The 27,996-nt window shown below is 40.7% G+C and overlaps 1 protein-coding gene across 6 annotated transcripts in view; it reads left to right on the top strand.

Moving 5' to 3' along the window:
• PPARGC1A (PPARG coactivator 1 alpha) overlaps positions 1–27,996 on the top strand; it is a 714,770-nt gene that overhangs the window by 384,756 nt on the left and 302,018 nt on the right. For 2 of the 6 annotated variants that reach the window (XR_009494753.1, XM_059887359.1), the window contains exon 1: positions 2,703–2,885. The exons of 3 other annotated variants lie outside the window; for them this stretch is intronic. Coding sequence is in view for 2 of the 3 variants with exons in the window: in XM_059887359.1 (XP_059743342.1) it covers positions 2,817–2,885 (69 nt within the window). In the remaining variant the exon portion in view is untranslated. Of the gene's footprint in view, positions 1–2,702; positions 2,886–27,996 lie in introns of those variants that run through there. One more of the 6 variants, XM_059887360.1, reaches the window with a different exon arrangement.

Below are 27,996 nucleotides of genomic sequence, written 5' to 3'. Positions count from 1 at the left end.
TGAGTGCAGCACTTTCACAGCATCATCTTTCAGGATTTGGAATAGCTCAACTGGAATTCCGTCACCTCCAGTCTTGTAATTATTAAAAGAATAATGTACCGAGTCCAAGATCATACTGCTCACCACACAACAGGCCAGTAATCAAGAGATGAGTTGTTGGGACAAGGAATAACTACTATATTCTGAAAGCCAGCAGACTGAGGAGATGGTGGCCTCGTGCCCCAAAGAACCATCTTGCCTGAGTTAGAATTCAGGCTTCTTTTATGTTAAAAGGGGTGGAAGTAAAGTCAAACACCCCCCAGTTCCCATCAGCCTCTAGAGGGGTATATAATATTAATTTCTTCCTCTCTCAGTCATCCACAGGTAGACCTGGTGAGGATGTTTCTTGTGAGCTAAACAAAGGTATTTTAGCTTAATGCTCATTACGAGAACCTGGGTTCCCAGAGATGGGCCATTATGTATAATTTAATCTTATAGGAAACATCCCTTTAGTGATTAACTTGTGATAGAATACAAAAGGTTCTTCCGTATTACAATAATAATGGCAAGTTAGGACTGTCTATGGCAACTTATAGCCTATATAAATTGGCTATATATAATTGTTCATATATAATCTGAAGATGAGAGCAAAGCTCAGTGTACTAGTTAACTGTGACACCATATCAGCGAGATGTGGTTGTCAAAATAGCCAGTGGGACCTGGGACTGCATCAGTGAAAGGGGCTGCCTAGCACAAAGCAGGGATGGAGAATGCAGGCCTCAGTAGCTTGGCTACCCCCTGGCCCATAACCAGGCAAACATCTTTGTCTCTCTTGGACTTTTCATCTGTAAATCAGCAGCAAAAGATGACATCATAGTATGCTCATAAAGGATGAATGATGTAAGGTTAATAAAACTTGCAGTACCGGGTATGGAGGTCTATGCTCAGTAAATGCTGGCTGCTGTTATAATTATGGTGGTGGTTAGCATGGGGATTTTAAAAATAAGGCATGTGATTGTTAGTCTGTATGTGCAATGGTAGATTATAGCAGGATATTGCAATCATTTCTGGAGTATTAGAATCACTACCACTAGAAACAGTCAAATATATATTTGAGGCTGACATCAAGGATGGAGAAGTTACTGAACCATATTCCATGGTTTGCATATTCCATGGAAGAAACCTGCAAGTTCTAATGTGAAGGAGACAATTCAGCAGAGGCTTAAGGGCATGGCTGCTACTGTCTTTAGATATCTGAAGGGTTGTCCTACAGAACAGGTTTTAGTATTCTTTACAGAATGAAGTTCAGCCATGGAAGTACAATGAAGTACATCTAATGAAGTACAGCCATGGCAGGTGCAGGGAGAAGAATATCAACTCATTGTGGGACAAAACGGTCAACCATGGAACAAGATTGTCTTGGGAGGTAGTGAGTTTACCATCGTTGGTGGTGAGAAACTGTTCACATGGGTATTGGCAGGATCTTGGGGATTCAGGCATCAGCCAACTGATTAGTTTAGAGAAACTTTAAATGATACTCTGAGTTTTGTGACTGTAGTCCTGGGTCCTCAGTAGAATCATCCAGTGGGATTAAAAAATATGACAGGGTCTTAGGACCCATACTAGACCAGTTAAATCAGAATCTCTAGGGATAAGGCTCTTGTAACAGTATTTTCACAATCTTCCCGGTTGAGTCTATTGTGCAGTCATTTGATAACTACCGTTTTAATGGGAAAAAGTAGGTACTGTTGGCAGTAACACCAGCTGCCTATCTTAAAACTCTAGGTGATCAATTCTGAACAGCAGGAGACAGTATCATTCTGTGTGAGAAATAGTAACAAAACAGGGCAGAGTTGGGTTGGATTTGGCTTCACTGAGCCCCAAATATTGAGGAAAAGTGAAAGCGTTATTTGCTCAGTCGTGTCCGACTCTTTGCAACCGCATGGACTGTAGCCTGCCAGGCTTCTCTGTCCATGGGATTTTCCAGGCAAGAACACTGGAGTAGGTTGCCATTACCTTCTCCAAGGAATCTTCCCCACCCAGGGATCGAACCTGGGTCTCCCACATTGCAGGCAGACTCTTTTACCATCTGAGACACCAGAGTCCATCCCAACTGAAGCCTCTGGCCATTTTAGCTAATGGTTTGCCTAAAGGTCCATGAGGTCAGTTTAAATGCCTGTCATAGAACTTCCTAGAGGGGGAAGACGAGGGACTATAGATGCTCAGGATTCAACTACCTGAATGAGTCTATTTTCTCCCAATGGAACTTGCTATTATGCATGTTTACTGGCTGCTGAGTGATTCATGCTATGTTGGGGGAAGATGTGCTCAAATGAAATGTGTTGCTTCTATGTAAAGTAGCTTATTTCTTCCAGGATACTCCGACCCACTGATGCAACCCTGCAGAACAATGCAAATTCTGCTGTGTGTGTGTGCGTGTGTGTGTTTGGGGATGAGAGAAAGACAAGAGTGCACATAAGAGATGCATATTTCTAGGTCATGGAGCATGCCTTCACACTTCCCTCCTCTGACCTTTATGCCAGAAGCATAAGAATGACCCATTGTCCACTGGCCCTGGAGCTTGGTTGTTCCTAATCTCTGGACGCTCAGTGGCTGAGCTGGCCTTCTGCCTGGCCAGTTGGCAGCTGTCAGGGTAGCCCCATGTATCCCAAATTTGTTCCCGCGTGGCTTCTTCCTGCCTGATCCCTCATCCTCTGGCATGGCATTTTCTCCATGACAGTCTGCCCCTGAACTGCCCTCGCTGCTGCTTTGGTAAAGGCTTGCAACGAAAGAGTAACAGCCACTGGCGAATCCAGTTTGTGCAAGCAGCATCAGCAATGGATGAGACCTCCCCTAGACTGGAAGAAGACTGGAAAAAAGGACTTCAGCGAGAAGCGAGCTGGCAGGTAAGTGATGTCCTCAGCTCCAGACAGCTCCAGATCACTCTCTCATCTCTTTCAGCCCAAGTCTGGGTAATTCACATCAGTCTGTTTGCACAAATGCATTGTCTCTAGGCATATCTTTTTGGGAAAAGTCATCATTAGTTTCCATTTCTTTGTAAACCATGCAAATAAGATTCCAAATGAATTTTCTGTAGATTCTTGAGCAAGCTAATAGAGTTTTACAAATCTATAGATGTTGCTAAATTTATACTTTCTTAATAAAGGCCCTTGAATTAACAAGTTGCAGGTGTATATCAAAGAAAGCATGAAGATTCGGTTTGTGTGAGTACAAGTTCATTGCAATATAAAAATTTAATACAACACCTGTCACCACACTTACTTTATAGCGTTATAGTAGCTTGGAATAAGGGGCTTGGTTTTAACCTATTTTAATGAGGTGGCCATTCTTTTAATGTGGCTTGTGTGCCTTTCTTATTTATGCTGAACTCATAATAGGTAGAAGCTCTGTGGTATGCAGAAAGTTCAAGCTAAAGGATTCATTTTGGTGTAGAGGCAGTTTTCATTAAAATATGCAAAGCAGTAATGTTTATACATTACAATACCTATTTCAAATTAGCAAAATTATATGCTCCTGTCTCGTAAGCTGCCAACTGAAATCCCTTCCTAAATCCTGTTGAATGGCTTTGATTACTCTTCTTCACATTACACATTACACACCTCTAATGCATATTTTTACGCATCCACTCCATTGCCATTTAATTAGACAACAATATTGAAGAGCGATGCCAGAGCTTTTTTTTCTAATGCTGCTGCCTTATGGAAAAAGAACACTTCCGTGCATGAAGCATTTCTTATGGGTGGTGTTGAATAAAGTGCAACTGTGATTTTCCATTTTGTCTGTAGCAGACAGTTTCTTACAAAAGTGGTGATTCAGGACGAGTTGATTCTCAACATCAATTTTTAAAAATAATTCTCCCTTTTTATAAAAAGAGAAAATTTTCCTAAGAGTCTCCTTTGCAATAGAAATTTCTGTGAAACGTAGTACTGATATTGACAGGTATGTTCTGTTCTAAGCTATGTGATGTTCAGGAAGGAGCTTCAGAAAAAAACCTCCTCCAGACTGTCATGAAATTGGAGTCCTTCCACTTTGAGTGGGTGCGTTATTTAGGAAGCAGGAAGGCATACAAATAAATCTTTGTGTGCTACTTTGAGAATGTCACATGGTTGGTCCCCAGGGGGTCTAAAGAGATATTCAGATATTTTATGGTATGTTGATGTGACTTTTGGATTTTTGTCTTTTGTTTATGTGCTTTCCTTTAAAGAGCTGGCATCTTCTAGTCTTCAGAGGGGGATGAAGGGAAGAAGCATGTGAGGAGATGACTCAGAGATCTCTGTGGACAAAATATTTAAACTAGGAACATGAAATCCAAATGTTTATGTAAGAAAGCATGTGTCCTATCAATGGTCCTATCCCATGGACCTTTAGCTTAGTCAAAGGCAGATGACGAAAATGTTCTCTATGCTTATTACCTACAAAGATGTGATCCTGTACAAGTTGACCAATGTCATTTCCACTATGGTAACCGAAGTTCTCTCTGTAGATATTGGAGGTCATGCTTATCGGAAGGGCATCCTAGGCTTCCTTTGGCCTCTCTGTCTCTTGACCATGCATGGCATTGTATATTGTGGTGCATCAGCCCCTGCTTCACTGCTTCTGGAGCTCTACCCACAGTGAGGTCTGCCTGCTGCCCACATTGTCCAGCCATCTGTATTGCCATGCTGGGTCCCCAAGCATGGAGTCTCCCCACTTCAGCTAACACTCAAGCTGTCCCTAAAGGAGGAAATGGAATCAAATGGCATTAGATGTAAGACTTTCATCCTGAGAGTGACTTCTTTTGGCCGTTCATGGTAGTGATGGAGTTGAAGACATTTTACAAATTGTAATTGATCCTGAAGCTTCAGTTTAGCTTTAATTCTGCATTTCTTATTGAAACGGATTCAGTACTTTTTTACCTAACTGTTATTTACCAATCACAGTGCCAGGTATGTGTGTGTGTACTCTTTCCTAAGGAACCTAGCCGGTAGATATAATTACCCTCCTTTTACAGACGAAGAAATTAAGACTTAAGGAGGTTACATGACCTGTCCAAAGCCATCTAGTATTCAAGTCCAGTCCTGTTTGACTCAAGTGCCTGTGCTCTTTCCACTGTGCTGTGCCATCTGAATTGAATTTTATCTCATTTTTTATCTCATGGAATAATAGCTTATGAGCAGCTGTGACGTGGGCAGGCAGGAAGAAAGAGGAAGGAAGGGAAAAAGCATGACGATCTTCTAATGGAATAATCAGTCTCTGAATCATTAAGACTTTAATAAAATGTTTTCAATAGTTTATTTTTTTAACCCTTACTTTCTACCAGGCCCTAAGCTATGTTTCTAATTCTGACAAGTATGTTAACAGACAGATATTACTTATTCTTATTACACAGATGGGGAAAATGAGGCTCAGCAGAGTTAGGGAACATGCTAAGGGTTGCAGAGCTACTTGAGATGATGAAAAGGGATGTGATCCAAGTTGGACTGGCCCCAAAGCCTGGATTCTTGTTAAGACTGCCTCTCAGAATGTATTTCCAAATTATACTTTGATCAAAAATATTTTACTATCTCATCTCTCAGTGACATGATGGGATTTGGTCCTTGAGAAGTCCCCTGATGGCTTTTTTTTTTTAAATAAATTAAGAGTTGGGCAAAAATGCCTTGCTCACTCAGTTATTCAGAATGTATTTTAATTGGATGCTTTTTGCCTTAAATAAACCACCTTATCCACAAACTTGAAAATGAACTAGATGCAACTGCTCAAATCAACTGTAAATCTAAAGATCCGTTTAAGCCTATAACCTGTACCGGAATACCAAGAGCAGCTTTGCCAGAGTCATGACTCCTGACGCTTAAAGCCCACTTCAACTCTGGGAGAAGTTGTGAAATGAGGTGGTGGGGGCTTAGTTCATCAGGTAACCATCGGATGATTGGCAGATTTACTTAAGCATCTTTGCTTCAGTTGTGAACCAAGGCATTACAATTGAGTGGGGCATTGTAGAGAGGATGTGAGGAGGTACAGATGCTTATTTGCTGGATAATAGTCAGTTGAAAGATACTACGAACACGTGTACACCCGTGGTGGATTCATATTGATGTATGGCAAAACCAATACAATATTGTAAAGTAATTAGCCTCCAATCAAAATAAATAAATTTAAAAAAATTTAAAAAAAAGAAAGATACTATGGAGGGACAAATGGCTCATTTCTCATGATAATGTTTTCTCTTGGGGTGGTCCCCTTTAAAACAACCAGTGTAATAGTGGTCTGGCAGTGAACTCCTCTCTCAGTGTTGTCCACCAAGGTCTCCTCAACAGGAGGACAACTTCCTCAAGGACAGAGAGGCATGTTGCTTGTGTCTGTGCCTCTGCCTTCAGCACTAAGCCTGGCACACACTCAGCCCTGATGATGTTCCCCTAACCGAAGGGAACTGCAAATTTGATTCAGAAGAAAGCTAAAATGTAATGTGGCCCGAAGGCCCTGATTTTACACATGAAGAACCAAAGCTGAGGCAGGCTGACTGCCCTGAGTTCTACTGCTGGTTATTAAGGAGCAAGGATGGTGATCTCTTTGTTTAGCTTTCTTCCTTTTTCCTGGATGACTTTTCTATAAATTTCCAATGCCTCACCTTTGCCCTATGTAGAACTGGAATAGAATATATTATCTGTGTCTGTTTAGATACCTGTATTTATCATGGTACCTCTATCTGACAGGAGCAGTGGTATAAAGGTTAAGAACATGGGATCTAGACCCAGACGTCTGGATTCTAACCTCGGTGTCATCAATTTCTAACTGTGCCACGCTGGTAGTGTTTCTAACCTCTCTATGCTTTAGTTTCCTCACCTATAAAATAGAGATAATTATCCCAGCTACCTTATAAGAATGTTGTGACTATTAAATGAGTCCATTTATGAAAAGTCCTTAGAATAATTATTTTTATTTTTTCTTTTATTTATTTTTTAATATAAATTTATTTATTTTAATTGGAGGCTAATTACTTTACAGTATTGTATTGGTTTTGTCATACATCAACATGAATCCACCACAGGTGTACATGTGTTCCCCATCCTGAACCCCCCACCCACCTCCCTCCCTGTACCATTCCCCTGGGTCATCCCAGTGCACCAGCCCTGAGCATCCTGTATCATGCATCGAACCTGGACTGGAGATTCATTTCACATATGATATTATACATGTTTCAATGCCATTCTCCCAAATCATCCCACCCTCACCCTCTCCCAGTTCAGTTCAGTTCAGTCACTCAGTCGTGTCCAACTCTTTGCGACCCCATGAATCGCAGCACGCTAGGCCTCCCTGTCCATCACCAACTCCCGGAGTTCCCTCAGACTCATGTCCATTGAGTCAGTGATGCCATCCAGCCATCTCATCCTCTGTCGTCCCCTTCTCTTCCCACCTCTAATCCCTCCCAGCATCAGAGTCTTTTCCAATGAGTCAACTCTTTGCATGAGGTGGCCAAAGTACTGGAGTTTCAGCTTTAGCATCATTCCTTCCAAAGAACACCCAGGGCTGATCTCCTTCAGAATGGACTGGTTGGATCTCCTTGCAGTCCAAGGAGTCAAGAGTCTTCTCCAACACCACAGTTCAAAAGCATCAATTCTTTGGTGCTCAGCTTTCTCTTCACAGTCCAACTCTCACATCCATACATGACCACAGGAAAAACCATAGCCTTGACTAGACGGACCTTTGTTGGCAAAGTAATGTCTCTGCTTTTGAATATGCTATCTAGGTTGGTCATAACTTTCCTTCCAAGGAGTAAGCGTCTTTTAACTTCATGGCTGCAGTCACCATCTGCAGTGATTTTGGAGCCCCAAAAAATAAAGTCTGACATTGTTTCCACATCTATTTCCCATGAAGTGATGGGACCAGATGCCATGATCTTCGTTTTCTGAATATTGAGCTTTAAACCAACTTTTTCACTCTCCTCTTTCATCAAGAGGCTTTTTAGGTCCTCTTCACTTTCTGCCATAAGGGTGGTGTCATCTGCATATCTGAGGTTATTGATATTTCTCCCGGCAATCTTGATTCCAGCTTGTGCTTCTTCCAGCCCAGCATTTCTCATGATGTATTCTGCATAAAAGTTAAATAAGCAGGGTGACAATATACAGCCTTGATGTACTCCGTTTCCTATTTGGAACCAGTCTGTTGTTCCATGTCCAGTTCTAACTGTTGCTTCCTGATCTGCATATAGGTTTCTCAAGAGGCACAGAGTCCAGAAGACTGTTCTATACATCTGTGTCTCTTCTGCTGTCTTGCATACAGGGTTATCGTTACCATCTTTCTAAATTCCATATATATGCAGTAGTATACTATATTGGTGTTTTTCTTTCTGGCTTACTTCACTCTGTATAATAGGCTCCAGTTTCATCCACCTCATTAGAACTGATTCAAATGTATTCTTTTTAATGGCTGAGTAATACTCCATTGTGTATATGTACCACAGCTTTCTTATCCATTCATCTGCTATTTAGTGCCCCATAGTGTGTGCTATGGGGCTTCCCTGGTGGCTTAATAGTAAAGAATCCACCAGCAATGCAGTAGCCACAGGAGACACGGGTTTGATCCCTGGGTCAGGAGGATCCCCTGGAGGAGGGCATGGCAATCCACTCCAGAATTCTTGTCTGAGAATCTCCATGGACAGAGGAGCCTGGCAGGCTACAAAGGTCACAAAGAGTTGGGCGTGACTGAAGTGACAGCCTGCACGCCCACATGCACACACATGGTATGTGCTGTATGTGTTAGGTGCTCTCTATCATCTATTTAATGAGATCAACCATTCAAAGTTCTCTGAACAGGTACTGTGTATAAAGCACATCTACACTTAAGTGAGTGAGACAGTGTCTGGAGACATTGCCTTTGAACTTGAGGTCATGGTGGAAAGAGCACAGCAGGTTGTTATGATTTGAGAAGAGCCAAAAAATGCTGTGTGTGTCACAGAATCACTCAGGAGTGGTCTCCAGTGTCTAAGGGGACCCACAGAGGCAGTGATGCTGGCACTAATTAAACAAAGAGAAGGACGTAAGCCAGACAAAGAACTTGGAAGAGTATAAAGGCCAAAGGAGAACTTATCAGAGGCAGGAGGAGCCAGTTGTCTTTTGGTGCTGGCCTTTCAAGGTGAGGCAGGAGTCATGCGGGTGAGTCTGAAGGTGAGAAAGTTCCTGCGTGGTCAGACCAAACATCTTCAAACAGCAGTGGAGAGTCATTGAAGGGCTTTAAACAGAGGCATGAGATAGGGCTCAGTAATTTTTTAGAGACATATCATTCTAGCTTCAATGCGGAAGATAAATTAGACTGTAACAAGATTGGAGGCCAGAAAACCAGTTCAGAAGCTGTTTCACAACTTTAATTGAGGATTGGTAGGACCGTGGAAATAAGATGGAGATGGAAGGGCAGATTTGGAAATATCTAGAAGAAGTGGGCCTCTGGATTTGGTGATTGATTCAGGGGATGGGTGTGTGGAGAGTAAAATGAATCTGCAGGGTGGCTAAGTGGATATAAGTGACATCATCTGAACAGAGACTGCCAGAAAAGAAGATGGTCTGTGGGCTCAGGATGGGGTGGATAATAACTAACACAATACTGGAGGAGAGTTATAAAAAATATGAATAATATAGTATTTTATACTAGAAAGATGAACAAAACCCCATGAGGACTCAGAAAATTTGGAAAGGTAATAATATCAAAATACTAAACAATGACCAAGAGCTTACTTTGTGCCAAGAATTGTTTTAAAAATTTGTCATTTATTAACTCATAGAATCTTCACCATCATGGTATTAGAGATATGAGTTGTATCTTCGTTGTGCAGATGAGGAAGTGTCGGAGAGGTTAAGATCACTTAGCTAGTCCATGGAACCTAGGCCAAAGCAGCCTGGATCCAGAGCTTGGAAGCTCCTTAGGATTGTGTCTATTTGCATGAAGCTAGGGGGCCATGGAGCTAGGCCTTCCCAGGTGGTGCCAGTGGTAAAGAACCCACCTGCCAATACAGGAGATGTAAGAGATGCAAGTTCCATCCCTAGGTCTGGAAGATCCCCTGGAAGAGGAAATGGCAACCCATTCCAGTAATCTTGCCTGGAGAATCCCATGGACAGAGGAGTCTGGTGGGCTACAGTCCATGTGGTTGTCAAGAGTTGGACATGACTGAAGCGGCTTGGCACAACACAGAGGCCCAGGGATGAGTTCACAGAGAAGATGACACTGGAGCCAGCTTTTTAAGAAGGAACGCAAGCAGGGAAACCTTGAGTTAGAATCTGGGCTTTACTGATTTACTGATGATGGTTATGCTCTACTTGGGGCAGAGAGAACAGATTCTTGTATGAGTTCAATGGGTCTCCTAAGGCTGACAGACTGAGTTTCTCAAGGTGAGATAGGCTCCCCAAAGAGGCTGCATGTGATGAAGGCGGCCTCTAGTAAGGCTGCCTCAGTGCTGAGCGGCCATGATGTGTGAGAGAGAGTGGACCGGGAAACTAGAGGGCCTGATGGGGAAAAGGCTACTAGACTTAGATGTGTGACCTCAGGCAAGTTCCTGTTCTCTCCAAATGGTTTCTTGTTACTTTCTACCTTTCCTTCCGATACCATTTCCATTTTGTATTTCAGTTTCCATGTGGAAATGAAAAAGAAGTATGTATGAGGTTGTCTCCTGCTCTCAGGAAAGGATTCATTTCTTCATGTTTGGTACACCTTGCATTGGAATTGATGGAAGAGTGGTTCATATTTTGAGTTTACTCAATATTTAGAGAATTCTGCTTTAAGATACTAATGTCACCTATCAAATGAGCAAATTGTGATGATGGGGTAAAGTCAGCACCTGAGGGTATAGACTGACCAGTTCTACCTTTATGTCAAGGGTATGATGGACCTACCCTGGAGAAGGAAATGGCAACCCACTCCGGTATTCTTGCCTGGGAAAATCCCATGCACGGAGGAACCTGGTGGGTTACAGTCTGTGGGGTCGCAAAGAGTTGGACACGACTAAGCAATTAAGCACACAGCACATGATGGACCTAGCAAGAAATGGCATGAATGTAGAAACTGTAAGAGTGTAGGTTTCTCAGAAAACAAGTTCCTTTTTTCTTCCCTTGTTAGATTTCTGGCACAGTGGTATGTTTGAGAAGACCCCTTTTTTGCTGGTTATAACTTTTTGTTGCTTTTCAAATTATTTGGGACTCATTCATTCATTTGGTCCAGGAACGTACAGTGTTTGATGTATTTCTTGGATTCAAATGTCATCGATTTATAAGGCTTAAAGAGACCTTGGGATGACATGTCATTGTTTGTTTTCACCCCCATGTTCTTCACTCTGAGCAGAAGCAAGTCCAAAAAGCTGAAAACAGATGACCTTCTATAGCTGCTCTCCATAACTCATCCCTGGGTCTAACAAATGATTCTTGGGTTAAGGAAATTCTTCCTTGTGGTGGATTTAAACCTTACGTACCCGCTGCAGCTCAGGACCAGTCCTGCTCCTTCCTCCTCCCTGGAGGTGGAGAAAAACAACTCAGTCACTGTCCTCAGGAATCAGCCTTTCTGGCCTTGAGGATCATTATGAAAGCAGCCTTCAGCTTCTACTTCTCATGGCTAAGCACCTTAAATCCCTTAGGCATAATTCTTCATTTCCATCTTCTTGAGTCTCTCTGAAGCTTCTCCAGATCTGCTCATTACCTTAACTTCTGTAGTCTAGAACTTTTCAAGAGGATCTAGCCAGGGCTAACCAGTAGTGGCCATCTGCTCATTTATTTAATCAGCGAATGCACATTTATTGAGCTCCAGGGGTTTTAAATACTAGACCCCTGGGCAACGTCCTGAGGTGGCAAAAATAAGTAAAAACAGCCTAATGCAACACTAAGAGGTTGGCTCATATCATGGATCACTGCTTACCAGCTGTATGACCTTGAACACATTACTTAACCTCTCTGTCTCAGTTCCTTCCTGGGCAAAATGAGATAATGATAATATCTATCTCATTGGGTTGTTGTGAGGATTAAATGGATAAATACATGTAATACACTTAGAATAGTGGTCACTGCCTAGTTCTGGTCATGTAACTCTTTGCTAAAGAAAATAATAATGAAATAAGATGTAGATCCTGCCCCCTAATTGTACCCACTTTACTCAGAAGGATGAACAAATAAATAAACAGTTAATGACAGTTCAGTGCATTCCGTGCTCTGATAGCAGTCTGAGCATGTGGGATGGAAGTTCAGAGAAGCAAGAGGAATCATGTCCCAGGGCATCAGGAATGACTTCATGGTTCACAGGAAGTGGACTGTTGGATGCACGTCTTAAATTCACATATCGTTGATGTGAAAGGCAGGGAGAAACCTTGGACGGACATTTTCTTGTTCATTTTTATTGTACAGATGATGGAGTTGCCTCAGAGTAAGGGCTTTCTAGGTGGTGAGGAGGGTGAAAAGGTATCCTAGTCATAGGGAAGCTTATGAATAAAGAACTAGAAGAACACGCATTTGGCGTGTGTTGGGAAGATGGCAGGTGGCTTGTTGTGTCAGGGGGTGTTATGAGCACTGAGGCTGGAGGAGGCCTTAGGTTGTGAATGGAGCCATTTCCTTAACCTAATCCATGCTTATGGGGATTTTATTTAAAAAGTCACAGCATTTGAGATCTCTCTTCTAGGAGTTTTCTTACTCTGTCTTGGGTCGAGTTATGCGTCAATCCCTGGAGGCCAGAATCTGAATCCTATTCATTTTCCTGTTTCTCTCAGGGCTTAGCACAGTACCAGGCACGAGGCAGGCTTAAGTCATGTGTACTGAAATCAACTTTGCTGTGTATAGCAAGTGCCCTCATCTGCTTGTTCTAGGACAGCCAATTGTGCTTATGCATGGATGAACCCATGCTAATAAATGAATCCAGGGATTTTACAGTTTTCAAATTTGACTCAATTTTGAGCACCTCTTGGGAAGGGAACAGTTTTGTGTAAAACCCAAAGAACCAAGATGAGAAACAAATTCTCCCTGTGGAGTTTCTGCCTTTTACATTTGACTTCCTGTGTTCCTGTGTGCTGTATTCATGGCTGATTATTCTGATGGGGACCCAGCGAACACTGAGTTTAGGATTTAAGACTTAGACTCTTCCCATTTGGAACTCTTTCATGAGCATTGGCTCACATCGCTCCCAATCCATGCTGACACTGGCTACAGAAAACTCGAGATGTGAAGGGCAGATCTTAAAAGAAGGCAGCTCTGGACTCTCTAAAGAGACAAATATATTTTACATCAAGTTCCCTGGTTTAAAAAAAAAAAATGTCAAAAGAAGTGGGAAATACTCAAGTTGTAGCAGCTGGGTGAATGCAGTGATTCTCTCACTTAGGGCACAAACGCTGCAGTTTTCTATCTAATTCACTCCTCAATCATTCCATGGCCCCTGTCTCAAGCTCAATTTAAGCTCAGTCCCCAGTACACAGAGCCACTGCACAGTATATAAAGAAATGACTGGCCAAAGGGAATGAGGGGAAGACGGTGCCATGTGGTGACCAAAGCTTGAGTTAAAGTAGTTCTGGGGTCACACAGCATCTTTCCCCAGCACCTCTCACAGAGTCCGTGTAAAATAGGTCATTTCTTCTTTAGCCTTTAAATGGTAATTATCTCCGCCTGATAGGCTAATCTGCTTGGACATAGCCTGATGCTGCTGTTCAGATCCTCACCACGTATATTGGGGAAACAGACAAATTTACTGGAGACTTAAGAGGGTAGTGCCTGGATGGAAAGTTTGCTGCCTCCCGGGCTTTGAATTGAAATGGAACTGGTCTGGTGCTCTGCAGAACTCTATTACTGCTGATGAGTGTTTGTCTTTTTCAGAGGAGCTCGGGTGAGCAATAAATATGACTGCTCTATAGGGAGCGCGTCCTGGAAACTGTTGGATCTTTCTTTACACATGTCAAGCGTGTTTCAGTTTTCAGAAGCACATATCCATTTATACTGCATTTTCAATCTCATAGAAGCTCTATGAAGGAAATGGCAACCGTGTTATTATTACCAGTCATCAAATGCATAAACTGAGGGCTGATGGGTTAAGAGCCTTGCCCAGCAGGGCCAGGACAAGGACTTGAGTCTGAAGGGCAGTGCTGTGCTTATGCAGGCAGATCCCGCTTTCTCTCTGTTCACTAGTCAAGAGTGAATTTTTGAGAAACTTGTAAAAAAATTGTGTTCTTTAATGAATACTTAATTAGCCTCAATTGGTTGTTCTCTTCCTTGAAAAGGGTGATATTTAAAGCTAAAAACTTTTCTGTAGTCATTTCTGAGAAAGCACGCCCCTCCCCAAGCCTAACAATGAAAATGTCTGGCGAAAAAGCAAGATATTCATATTTCTCCATGCTATGCCTCACGCTTCAGGCAATGGCTTCTTGCAATGGTGAGAGTCCAGACACAGTCAATAATCCGGGGATGTGCTGCAGAAATACATAATTTTTTGTAGCACTGTAAAGACTTTTGAGTATTGCTGGATTCTTTTTTTCTTTCCTTTCACATTGGAAAAGAAAGTCCACTGTCTCCCGCAACCCAGCTTCTTGCCAACATATGACTTGAATAGCATCAGTTCAATTTAGTCGCTCAGTTGTGTCCAGCTGTTTGCGACCCCATGGACTGCAGCACGCCAGGCTTCCCTGTCCATCACCAATTCCTAAAGCTTACTCAAACTCATGTCCATTGAGTCAGTGATGCCATCCAACCATCTCATCCTCTGTCATCCCCTTCTCCTCCTGCCTTCAGTCTTTCCCAGCATCGGGGTCTTTTCTAATGAATCAGTTCTTTGCATCAGGTGGCCAAATATTGGAGTTTCAGTTTCAGCATCAGTCCTTTGAATGAATATTCAGGACTAATTTCCTTTAGGATTGACTGGTTGAATCTCCTTGCAGTCCAAGGGACTCTCAAGAGTCTTTTCCAACACCACAATTCAAAAGCATCAGTTCTTCAGTGCTCAGCTTTCTTTAGAGTCCAACTCTCACATCCATACATGACTACTGGAAAAACCACAGCTTTGACTAGACTAGACTTTGAATAACGTGAATCACCTCAATCCCACCTTTTGCGTGAATCAAAGTTTCAGTGACACAAAGAGTTGAGCTGTTGAGACCAGATGTTTTCTTTAGAAATTTTTGGAAACTGAAATGGCCAAGAGGTCACAGAGTATAGCTTTTGTTATTTTTGTGGGAATAACAGTAAACTCTTAGATGCATTGGTCTTTGAAATATACTGTTTTCGATAGTAATTGGTTTTGGGGCTCACACCTAACTTGAGGAACTATGGTTGCCCATTTCTTGCATTGTTACTGTACTTTTTACATCTGTTTCATCTGCCTATAATAAACCCACTCCTCTGTCCCAACTCCTTTCTCAACCAAAAATTTTTCAAAAAATCTCCTAGTCATCCTTAAAAACTCCTATCACCAACTAATATTTGAAGTTCTGGACTGTAATATTAGTTGTATTGTAAGCATAAGTTCTGAAGTCAAACCAATGTAAAGCTAAATTATGTTTTGCCATTGACTAGTTGAATAACCTTGGATATATTTCTGCTTTAAAGTTTTAAAAATTACCTTTAAAATGAGATTATAGTAGTAACTTTATTCTAAGATGATTATGAAGATTAAAGGAAATAATATACTCAAATCCTTTGGCAAAGTGACTAGCATGTAGAAAACACTCAGTAAAAGCCAGCAATTATTATTCCCATTGTAAAGGGTTTCCATTAAGACCATGGTTATGACAATGCTGTTCACAATCCCATTTCTGCCAGCTTACTCATACACAGGACAGAAATCAGACATAGAAAAAAAGAGACAAAAAAGTATATGATCAGGTAAAATTAATATCTATATAGTGAAGCAAAGTATTTGGCAAAACTGAAAAATTGTTTTAGAAAATTAGAGTTGAGTTAGTTGATTCAACAGAAAATAATGTGCAAAAATTAATAGCTTTCTGGTGTACTTCCAATAACCAGTTGGAAAATATGAAGATTAAAATCATTCAAAATAGCACTAAAATGTAAACTAAAAATAAATTCATTTAGTAATAACACAGATTCTGTATGAAACAAACAGTACAACTTTAGTAGAGGCATAAAGGAAGACTTGGATAAATGGAAAAGGAATCATTTTCTTAGAAAGGAAGAGCAAATACTGTCAAGATGTTAGCTCTTACCAAATGAATGTACATATTTAATGTAATTCTAGTCAAAATCATTTTACTGCTGTTGTTTTCTGGAAACTTGACCAAGTATTCTAACGTTAATTTTGAATAGTAAATAGAATGAAAGAGCTAAAAAATATTTTAAAAGAAGATCAGTAAAGCAGGCTTTTCTCAGGTAGATATTGTAATGTACTGTAAAGTTATGGTAATTAAAACTTTTGGATGTTCCGGAGTAAGAATAAATAGACAAATCAGGTTGAAATAGACTAGAAACAAGACTCTGGTATAAATAAGTGTTTAGTATATAGATGTGGTCAAGGCTAGATTACGTAGTAGTTGGAGAACTGACAATTCTGTAAGAACTGGTGTTGAGCCACCTGGTTAACTGAAAGGAGAAAAGACTACAAATTAAATTCCAGGGAGAAAGAATAAAATGTAAAAAATTCAAAAGAAGTAAAAGGAGAAAATATAGGATAATGTTTATCAGATCCTGGAACAATAAGGATTTCTAGGCATAAAGGAAAAGAGTGATCATTTTGATTATGTAAAAATTTAAAAATTCTGTATGTTGTAAATATAATAAAAACCCAACAAATTATAAAATGGGAAAATATTTTTTAATGACTCTGGTCTAAATGGCTTGATATATTTAAGAAATTAAGAGATTATAAGTAAGAACCTAATATTCCACTTGAAAGGAGTTTCATCCATGAACAATTAACAAGAGCTATATGTTACCAATAAATACATGAAAAATTGTAATCACATTTGCCAGGAGAGAAATTAAAATTACAACAGAATGAGAGACAACTGTAACGATTTTGAGAAGCTATTACGTTGGTGACACTATTGAGGATGGAATGCATCCCATGTAACTAGTCTCTGCCTTTGGGGGAGAGTGTGAATTATTGCCACTTTCCTGGAAATTAGCTATCTAATATAATAAATAACATAAAACCAATAGCTTAAAAATGTTCAAAAACTTGACTTAATACTATTCTAGAAATATATTTTAAGGAATTTACTATAAAGGTAAAACTTCATATAAAAAGATGTTTATTTTGATATTATTTATAATAAGTTTGGCTCATTTAAATTTTCAGTTATAGGTTGATTGTAAAACACACTATGATGCAGTCATTAAATATTGTTTTCTATATTTATTGTAGGGGGAAGTGCTTTTGATAGAATATTAGATGAAAACCTTAAACAATATACTTTAGATTAAATAAGGTAATTGACACAACAAAAGACAATAAAGACAAAAAGATTTAAACCCTAAAGGACAAAGAGAATGAAAGAGGAGATGACGTTGGTGAAGAAATGTCTACTGGATTTTGAAAGCTTGAAAGAAAATAAACGAAAAGTATCTGACTTGGCACAGCATTAAGATAATAGTGAGATTTAAGCTTTTGGGAGAGAATCAACAAAAAGCAGGCTGTTAGGCGCTGCCAAATTTTGGAAATGCTCAGAAACTGGATGTGTGGGTATCTTAGAAGGTGAGGGTGAGGAGTAGAATAGAAAATACACGAACAGGTTGAAGATGATAAGGAAAAAGCAAAGAGACCAGATCCCTTCTCTTACTCAGTGAGGGGAGAAAACAGTGTTCATCCTAACAGAGTTGAGCAAAGATCTGGGTTTGAGGGCAGTTGGGCACTGTGGACAGACAGGTAATGAATAATATGAAAATAAGAAGGTTTCAGGTGAAAGTCTGCATACAGAACAGTGAGACCACAGTTTTCTGTCTTCTCTTCCAAAGTGTTGGTGGCTTGTTTTATTCTCTGATGGAGAGGAAAGAGAAGGATTCCTTCCTGGAAAAACTGACCAGTCCAACAGAAAATACGTCCTGTGAAAAGATCAACTCTCCTCCATGGCACGCTGCACTAAAGCCCACTACGTATGACTCTTTTCCAGTCAACCTTGGATGTTTTCCTCTTGAATGACCAGACATTCCAACATGAAAAAGACAGGCTAAAACAGAAACAGATAAACAAAAATAACTGAGGCAAATGGAGGCAGTGCAGGCCAGAGGAAAATATTTTAAACAATCTTTATTTCAAGAGGTAAGATAACGTATTGTATTCAAAACATAAGAACAGGCCACTATGGAAAGGAACATTCAGAAAACCAGAATAAGCTCTTAGAAATAAAAATATGAATGCAGAAATTAAACAATTTAATTAGAAGAAGAATTAGAAAACACATTTGAAAAAAAATCTCTGACAAATTATGTTAAAATAAAAAGACAAAAAGAATGAAAATAAGAAGGAAGAAAAACAAGAAAATTTGATGAACAGCTCAGGAAGCCTAAAATCCAGAGGAGATTCTGAAAGTGATACCAGATAAAATGAAGGGAAAGAAGTAGGCTAAGTAGTATAAGAGAATCCTCTTGAACTGAAAGACTTCAGTTTATAAATATAAGTATCCATTTACTTAATGCCAGAATAACAGATCACACACACACACACACACCCTTAGACACATCACTGAGAAATTTCAGAACATTTGGAATAAAGAAAATTTACTAAATGATTTCAGGAAAAAAAGCAACAGGTTACATACAATTGAAAATCACATTGAAAATTACCTCTTGAAGTTAGATGAGAACAGAGGATGATATTCAAAATTTTAACTGATTTTCAACCTAGAGGTCCATACTTTGCTATTGCCCCTTATTGTTACAGGAGTAAAATTGGAGGCATCTTATAGGATTACATAATATAGTGAATGTAAAAGTTATTCAAATAAGATTTTTTCAGACTATTTTCTCAGAAAGCTACTAAAGGATGTGCACCATAATAAACAAGAAGGTGAATCAAGAAGGAAGAAAATATGGGATCCAAGAAATAAGAGAGACAAAGGATATTCCTAGGATGATGGCAGAAGGTAACTCTAGGGTGTCAGCTATGCTGAATGCCTGAAGAGAAGCTGGTCCAGATCAGAGCAAAAGGATTAAGGACTCCTGGAGGGATGCCTTCTGGAAAAAAATGGAACTGAACATCTGTCTAATGTGAATATATTGAACACACTAAGAAGTTTTATTTTATTTTATTTTTAGCTCTGACAGAGAGTTTGTCATTGGATCAGAAAAATAAAAAGGAAAGGTTAAAATGTAGACAACTATTAATTCCAGGGGAGAAAAAAGTAGGTAAGAAGGAAAATTTAATTATGAGACACTATATAGCTCAGCAGTGAACAAAACAAATAGTTCTTAATAATATAACATGAAGATTATTTGTTTTGCAAAATTATGACATGACTATGGGGCTTCACAGATGGCACTAGTGGTAAAGAACCCACCTGCCAATGCAGGAGACATAAGAGACATGGATTCTATCCCTGGGTTGGGAAGATCCCCTGGAAGAGGAACTGGCAGCCCACTCCAGTATTCTTGCCTGCAGAATCCCATGGACAGAGGAGCCTGGCAGACTACAGTCCATAGGGTCTCAAAGAACTGGACACGACTGAAGCGACTTAGTATATATTTATGAATTTAGGAAGATGGTGTATTTCTGTCTCACTTGAGCCTCCCATTGGCTTCTGGGGCTTGAAGGAAAGGAACAGGATGCTTAGAGCTCCCCTAGGTATCTCTGGAGCAAAAAGGTGGAGTCTGTGAAGAGTACCAGGAGGATCTTCCTTCTCTCTGCTTTTAGAGAAAGCACCCTGCCACATTGGGGAAGTGAAAGCTACCCACTCACTGTCCTCTATTTATGCTAGTGGTTCAAAAAAAAAAAAAAAAAAAAAACCTAAACATCTCATTTTGCAGAGCTGGTGCAGGAAGCACTTGGTCAGGCAAACGCTTCAGGGCCAAAGCATCCAATTATTTGCATCTCACTGCACTGGGCAAATCTTACTCAGCCAGTGGGAGAGATCACAGAGAGAATACTTTATTCAGAATTTCAGAGAAGTCTATGAAGAAGTGAAAGGGCAAGGCTGATTTCACAGTAGAAAGATTAGGGCATGAAAAAGGTAAGAAAAAGAGCATGTTGGAGAATAGACTTCTATGGAGACGGAAGAGATAAGGAACTTGGAGGAAAGGCAACTTAGGTAAAACTAGGCTCATGTGTGTGGTAGTTTACATTTAATTCTCACAGCAAGTGTGCAGATATAATTATGTAACAGTTTCCATTCTCAGATGGGGAAGTGGAGGATGGGAATGTTGGTTCTTTGAAGGGCACCCAAGCTCACAGAGGTCTTCTCAGATTTCTCATTTTCCTTCATCATATGAAAGAAATGATAGTTTCTTTCTAGGTATTTTACGGTTTATGGAAATGCTATTTTCTGGGGTGCTTCCTTCCCAGTGTTCGCTGTGCCAATCCCCTATTCCTTCTGGTGAAGACTTGCTTTTACAGGACCTTCTACACGGGCAAGGAGGAGGATCTGAGCATCCAGTCTGCATGCTATTTCCACGTCTGCCTTTGGGTGAGGGTCTGGACACCCACCAATATCCAACAAGGGGTCTAAAGACATCCCACCTCTTCCTTGCCCTCTCTCCTCCTCCCCAACACACTCACTACCACAGACTGAGGCCCAGAGTTAATCAGTGATTCCTCCGGATTGCCTGCATAGGGGAGAGGCCAAGTTTAATGCTGGCCAGTTGCATTAAATAGTCCAAATAGTGGTTCTACTTCTTAGAAGCTGTGAGACAATTTCCTAACCTCTTGTGCTAACTTCCCATGTTTTACCGTCTGTAAAATGACGATAATAACAGTAACCACTTCATAGGGCTGCTGTGAGGATTAGATAAGAAATTACATCATCATCATCTCACTACCACCCCCCAAAGAGCTGCACATAGAAGATGCTCAGAGCAGGTGGCTCTTTTCATCTGAGACTGGTTTTAGCTCTTTAAAGTTTGGATTTGTAGAAATAGGGGTGAGTTGAGGGAAGAGTCAGGGTTCAAGAGAAGGAAAAGCAGAAATAACACTTTTTATGAGCATAAGCTCCCTACTATGCTTGATGTTTCTCCACATTCCAGGCGCTTCTCTCATATGTCAAAACACACACACACACACACACACCACTCCATTTTTATTATGCATAAAGTCCACTGATCATCAGAATGCTCTGAAAACTCTCTCAGAAAACCTAAAAGTTTTCTGGATCACCTTTCTGTATTTAGTGAAGGAAGATACCAGGGAGCATTTTAAGACATCTAAGCCTCCATGCTATCCTGGCAGCTTTTGTTGATACATCTCTTTAGTGCAGTTTTAGTTAGACTTCAATTTGTGACTAAATGCAGGTTAGTCATTTGTGACTCTGAGTCATTGTGACTCTAAGGAACTTCTACCCAAAGACTTTCCTTTAGCAAGTCTCTTGCCCAGCAGTCCCCGTGCACTTGCATTGTGCCAATGTTTCCACCTGGTTTTGTCTCTCTGGCACTCGTGGGCCTTTCTAGGAGTTACTGAATTGCTGAGCACCTCTGAGCAAGGCTGAGTCACCCTCAGCCCTTTAATATACTAGAAACTTTCAGACCATCGTGGTCTACAATGTTGAGTCTGGTTGGGGTTGCCTGGAGAAGTTTTTGTGTGCACTTCAAGAAGGATGGCTTAGGAATCTTTGATCACTGGGGGCACAGGGCCTATAGATTCCCACTGAAGGGATGATAATACACTGGGGAAAATGGTTAGGCCATTAAGAATCACATTTTTCTTTTTGAGGGTGTGTTTGAATTTCTAACTTTCAGATTTATAAGAGCCAGTAATTATATCACCAATTAAATGAGTGAAAAAATCTATAAAACTAAAGAAACACTATTCCTGTTGAAAAATATATGTACATAAAATTAGAGCAATTCACAAATGCAGAATTCTAATGTTATATTAGATGGTTGCAACTGCAAAGCCTGCTTTCATATTTCCATTACAGCTCTGTTTTCTTTCAATTTGAGGAAATGTTTCTCTTAACAAAAAAACTCTAATACTTTATTTTAGCCTGAAGGGATAAATCTAATTCAAGATCTGTTTTAAATTATTTTTTTTAAGGTTTTGAAGAAATAAAATATTTTTATCTTAATCTCATTAATTTTTTTGTTGTTGTTCTGGGAAGACTCAAACATAAATGAACTTTAAAAGTTGAAACTTTCCACCTGCCTTGTTTCCAGGAAGAAGATTGTTCTTGAAATGTGAATTTTTCAAAGGGAAAAATGTGAGCATTGAGTGGAGGCCTAAGTATAGAATCTGGCTTTGGAAGGGACTTTAGGGTCATTTAACCCCACTTAGTCCTCTCAAGGACCCTTGGGAAATGGGTATAAAATCCACCTGCATGTCTAAAATTCAATAGTATGTCTAGCCCCATCCATCAAAGTATGAATTATAAGTAATCTAAAGTCCTTTCTTATTGTGATTGTTGTTCAGTCACTAAGTCTTGTCCAATTTTTTGCGACCCCATTGACTGCAGCATGCCAGCCTCCTCTGTACATCGAGTTTCCTCAAACTCATGTCCATTGAATCAGTGATGCCATCCAACCATCTCATCCTCTGTTCTCCTCTTGCCCTCAGTTTTTGCCAGCATCAGGGTCTTTTCCCATGAGTCAGCTCTTCACAACAGGTGACCAAAGTACTGGAGCTTCAGCTTCATCATCAGTCCTTCCAATGTATATTCAGGGTTGATTTCCTTTAGGATTGACTGGTTTGATCTCCTTACTTTCTAAGGGACTCTCAAGAGTCTTCTCCAGCACCACATTCAAAAGCATCAATTATCCAGTTCTCAGCCTTCTTTATGGTTCAACTCTCACATCCATACATGACTACTAGAAAAAACCATAGGTTTGACTATATGGACCATTGTCAGCGAAGTGATGTCTCTGCTTTTTAAAACACTGTCTAGGTTTGACACAGCTATTTCTCCAAGGAGCAAGCATCTTTTAATTCTGGGGCTGCAGTCACTGTCCACATTGATTTTGGAGCCCAAGAAAGTGAAATCTGACACTGTTCCCACATTGTTCCCATCTATTTGCCCTAAAGTGATAGGGCCAGATGCCACGATCTTAGTTTTTTGACTGTTGAGTTTTAAGCCAGCTTTTTCACTCTCCTCTTTCACCTTCATCAAGAGGCTCTTTAGTTTCTCTTCACTTTCTGCCATTAAAGTGGTATCATCTGCATATCTGAGGCTATTGATATTTCTCCCAGAAATCTTGATTCCATCTTGTGATTCATCTAGCCCAGCATTTTGCATGATGTACTCTGCATACAAGTTAAAGAAGCAGGGTGACAGTATACAGCCTTGACGTACTCCTTTCCCTATTTTGAACCAGTCCATTGTTCCATGTCCGGTTCTAACTGTTGCTTCTTGGCCTGCATACAGATTTCTCAGGAGGCAGATGAGATGGCCTGCTATTACCATCTCTTTAAGAATATTATACAGTTTTTTGTGATCCACACAGTCAAAGACTTTAGCATGATCAATGAAGCAGAAGTAGATATTTTTTTGGAATTCCCTTGCTCTTTCTATGATCCAGTGTATGTTGGCAATCTGATCTCTGAAAGTTCTTTCTAGCCTTAATTGAAAATTTTAAAAATCAAAAGAGTATGTGCATATATTAAAAAAAATATATTGGATATTTCAGAAGGACTCACAGTGAAAAATAATTGGTCCACCTCTTTCCACTTTGAGCCCTATTCCTTAGTGGCAAATACTATTACCCCTTGCTGCTTCTCAGACTTGAACAAAACAAAAACAAATACTCTGATTCAAATTGCCATTTAATATTTCAAATTCTTATATAATTCTAAACAATGAGTTAGAATCAATGGGTGGGTTATTGTCCTAGAATTAGGAACTATGAAAATGAAAAAGCTCCTCATGATGTAAATGAATTCACTTACACCTGAAGACAACAACGTCTAGAGTGACTTGTCCTCTGATTAGTTCAAGGTCAAACATTTAGTTTATGACACTCTATGAAATAAAACTTGGGTCTGATGCCCTTTCCCCTCTACTAGACTGTTTCTCCTGACATGTTTTCACACAATTCAGTTATATCCTGAGTAGTGCTGTGGTAAACTAGGTCTCTTCTTTAAACAGTGAGACTGTTTTAAAATGCTCGTTAATGTGAGTGCAGTGGGAGTGCTGCAGTTTTTATTTAGAGACTAATGTAAATTATAATGTCTGGCTTCCCAGGTGCTTCAGTGGTAAAGAATCCTCCTGCCAATGCAGGAGATGCAGGATACATTGGTTTGATTCTTGTGTTGGGAAGATCCCCTGAAGGAAGAAATGGCAACCCACTCCAGAATTCTTGTGGTAAAATCCCATAGACAGAGGAGCCTGGTGGGCTACAGTCCATGGGGTCACAAAGAGTTGGATGTGATTGAGCATGCACACATGTAAATTATAATGAGGCCATACCTATAAAATTACAAGGTGTGTGTAAAATTGATCCAGTTTGGCAAGGAAAAAAAAAAAAGAAATATGCAATTTGAAACCAAGCATTATTGGTACAGGAAACCATGTAATGTTAGAATGTATAATTGGTAGGAACTTTCTAATGTTAGTATTGAGTTCTAGTGACATCTTTCTATACTTGAAGTTTCCTTCAATTTGTTATTTGATGAGGAAACAGTACTGATGGCTCATGGACTATGGAAGACGGTGTAATAGAGAAAGTGAGAGTATAAAGAGTAGGGAACTAGAAATCAGAATTTGGGTTGCATGTATACATGGGGGGCCATCTATATATATAGCAGGGGTGATGGCAAATTAAAGGTGAGAGTCAAGAGAGTGTTCTGGATTTCTAGGAACTGTCTTGAACAGAGATGATACATTAGGAATCCAGTCTTAAAGTCAGAAAGAGTTTGGTCAGGTAGCAGCCAGGCTAGAGAGGTTACTTTCACCAACTGAAAGAAAACATGATTAGCCTAGACAAGTGGTTGGCAAAATTATTCTGTAAAGGACCAGAGAGTAAACATTTTGGGCTTTGCTAGCCAAAGTCTTTATTACCGTTACAACTCTGCTGTTGTAGCACAAAAGTGGTTATGGACAAGATGCAGACAAATGAGTGTGGCTGTGAGCCAATCAAACTTTGTGGTCACAGAAATGTGAATTTCATGTAATTTTCATATGTTGTGCATTCTTCTCTTTTCTTTTTCGTATTGTTTTCAATCACTTAAAAATACACAAAGCATTCTAAGGTTGCAAGGCCATACAGAACAGGTGGTCGGCTGGGTTTGGCTCAAGGATCCTGGTTTGGGGATTGCTATACTGGGCTAATAGAAAGTTAGGGTCCAGCATTTAAGTGATGATTCTGCTGTTTCAGTGAAGCAGTAAAGAGGAACTTCCCCTTTCTCTCTCTCTCTCATTCTGTGGTTTCTGGAATCTAAGTTCTCTGTGTTTTGCTTTGTTTTCTGTAGACCAGCGGTCTTGATAGAAGACAGAGTAAGATCTGTGTGTGATCTTCTCACTCTAAAACCTTACTTCCTGATCCACAAAGCACTCCAGTGGACAGGACAAAGAGGTTCTTTACTGCATTATACAGACTGTTTGCTGAATACATTTGCCATCATGACTATGGTGTAGCCCTTCCAAAAACATTTGTTGATCTGAAATGCATTCAATATTCAGATGTAGTTTTGTGTGGGAAAGGTTCTCCCACACATACCCCCATGTGTCCTCTGGGTCCTAACTTTTCCCCATATGTCTGGAGGGCAGGGGACTCTGCTCTGTTAATAATCCTGGGAAGTGCCCTCAGTGAAGAGTTCCGGGCTACACCCCTCACGGGTCACTGACATCCCTTATCTGTACTTGGTATGATTCATATTTCTAATCTGTATACTTTGGATTGATTCCTGACCCTTTTTTTTTTTTAATTACTATAATACTGTATCTGGAGAAGGAAATGGCAACCCACTCCAGTACTCTTGCCTGGAAAATTCCATGGATGGAGGAGCCTGGTAGGCTACAGTCCATGGAGGCGCAAAGAGTCAGACACGACTGAGCGACTTCAATGTCATGTCATAATACTGTATACTAATGGCATGCTTTCAAGGTGACAAGTTTTTTCCATCTAAAACTCTGATGCAGATGGCAAGCTGATACTCAGGAAAATCATGCAGTAGAAAGCTGTTGAACCTTAGTCATAGCCAGACTAGTCTCCCAATGCATTGTTCCTTCTGTTCAGCCATACAACCTTGCCTCTGGTTTAGAGTTTATTGGGATTGGGATCTAAAATCACTTGTAAACTCTGATATGATGAGGTCAATTATCCTTAAAATTTATTGCCATTAGAGAGTATTTATGTATTTTATTAATGTGTTTGCTTCCTCCTAAGTAAAAGTCTCGAGAAGGCAATGGCACCCCACTCCAGTACTCTTGCCTGGAAAATCCCATGGACAGAGGAGCTTGATAGGCTGCAGTCCATGGGGTTGCTAAGAGTCGGACACGACTGAGCGACTTCACTTTCACTTTTCACTTTCGTGCATTGGAGAAGGCAATGGCAACCCACTCCAGTGTTCTTGCCTGGAGAATCCCAGGGATGGGGGAGCCTGGTGGGCTGCAGTCTCTGGGGTCGCACAGAGTCGGACACGACTGAAGCGACGCAGCAGCAGCAGCAAGTAAAAGTCATTGACTTGAGATTGGGACCCAGGGATTGAAGCCTCATCTCTTAGCTCTCCAGCATCGGTAGGCAGGTTCTTTACCACTAGTGCTACCTGGGAAGCCCCATCAAGTGCTTGACACGTATTAAATGCTTGATTGATACCAGGTACAGTTGTTACTGCCACCGTCAAGCCCCTTGTCCAGGAGGAGGGCTGAGATCTGAATACAGGTCTGATCCTATCTCTGTGCTCATGAACTCCAACCCCATGGTGGAAGGTGAGTGAGTGGTCCTGAGGAATCTGGAACACAGAATGGGGTACCATGGTGGTTCCATGAGGGCCATGAGGAGAGAGGTATGAGGAGATAGAGCATCTGAGGTGCTGATTGGTGTGAGAGAAAGTTGGGTGTGTCAGGGGTGATTCTAGTGCCCCCTTCAGGACAGAATGCACTGCTCACTTGAGGTCATGATTTGGTGAACATGACTACGTACTTTTCCCTCTGATTTCAGTTCAGGCCAGGTGTGTGTGTCCTGTTCTGATACCACACTCATCCCACAATCCATATGCATGTGTGTGAGCGTGCACACGTGTGTGTGCGCGCTTGGACTAGATATAACAACCAAATGCTAAATGTGACGTGGACTAGGCCATGCATAGGTCCCCAGCATCAGCCCTCGTACCCTCACTGTGCTCCAGTTACACAGAATTAAGTAATAATTCCCTGAAGCCCCATGAGGCAGGGCCATATCCTTCCTCCCCCACTGCTGTCAGCCCTACCAGTTAGGGTAGCACCTGGTGTATAGTAGACGTCCCGTGAATGATGGCTGAAAAAGTGAACGGATGAGTAAATGATTCTTTTACACTTCCAAACTTCTGCACATCCTGTTCCCTCTGACTGGAACAGCCTTCCCACTTTCTGTTAACTTAGTTTTGTCAGTCACCTCTTCCAGAAGGCACGACCTGCTTCTTCCCTCCCTACTTCTTAAAACTGGAGTACCCAGAACATGTACACATGTACCCAGAACCCACAGTCACTCTCCCCTCAGCATTTATCACCCTGTACTGAAATCGCTTCGTTTTTGTGTATAGACACACACAAACACACATGCATATACGTATATGCGGGGCTTCTCTGGTGGTTCAAATGGTAAAGAATCTTCCTGCAATGCAGGAGACTCAAGTTTGATCCTTGGGTCAGGAAGATTCCCTGGAGAAGGAAATGGCAACCCACTCCAGTATTCTTCCCTGGAGAATTCCATGGACAGAGGAGCCTGGTGGGCTGCAGTCCATGGGGTAGCAAAGAGTCAGTCACGACCCACTCATTTACTTATACATATA

The sequence above is a fragment of the Bos taurus genome, chromosome 6 (genome assembly GCF_002263795.3).
Source record: "Bos taurus isolate L1 Dominette 01449 registration number 42190680 breed Hereford chromosome 6, ARS-UCD2.0, whole genome shotgun sequence".
Lineage (NCBI taxonomy): Eukaryota > Metazoa > Chordata > Mammalia > Artiodactyla > Bovidae > Bos > Bos taurus.
This window is presented reverse-complemented; position numbering and strand designations above follow the sequence as displayed.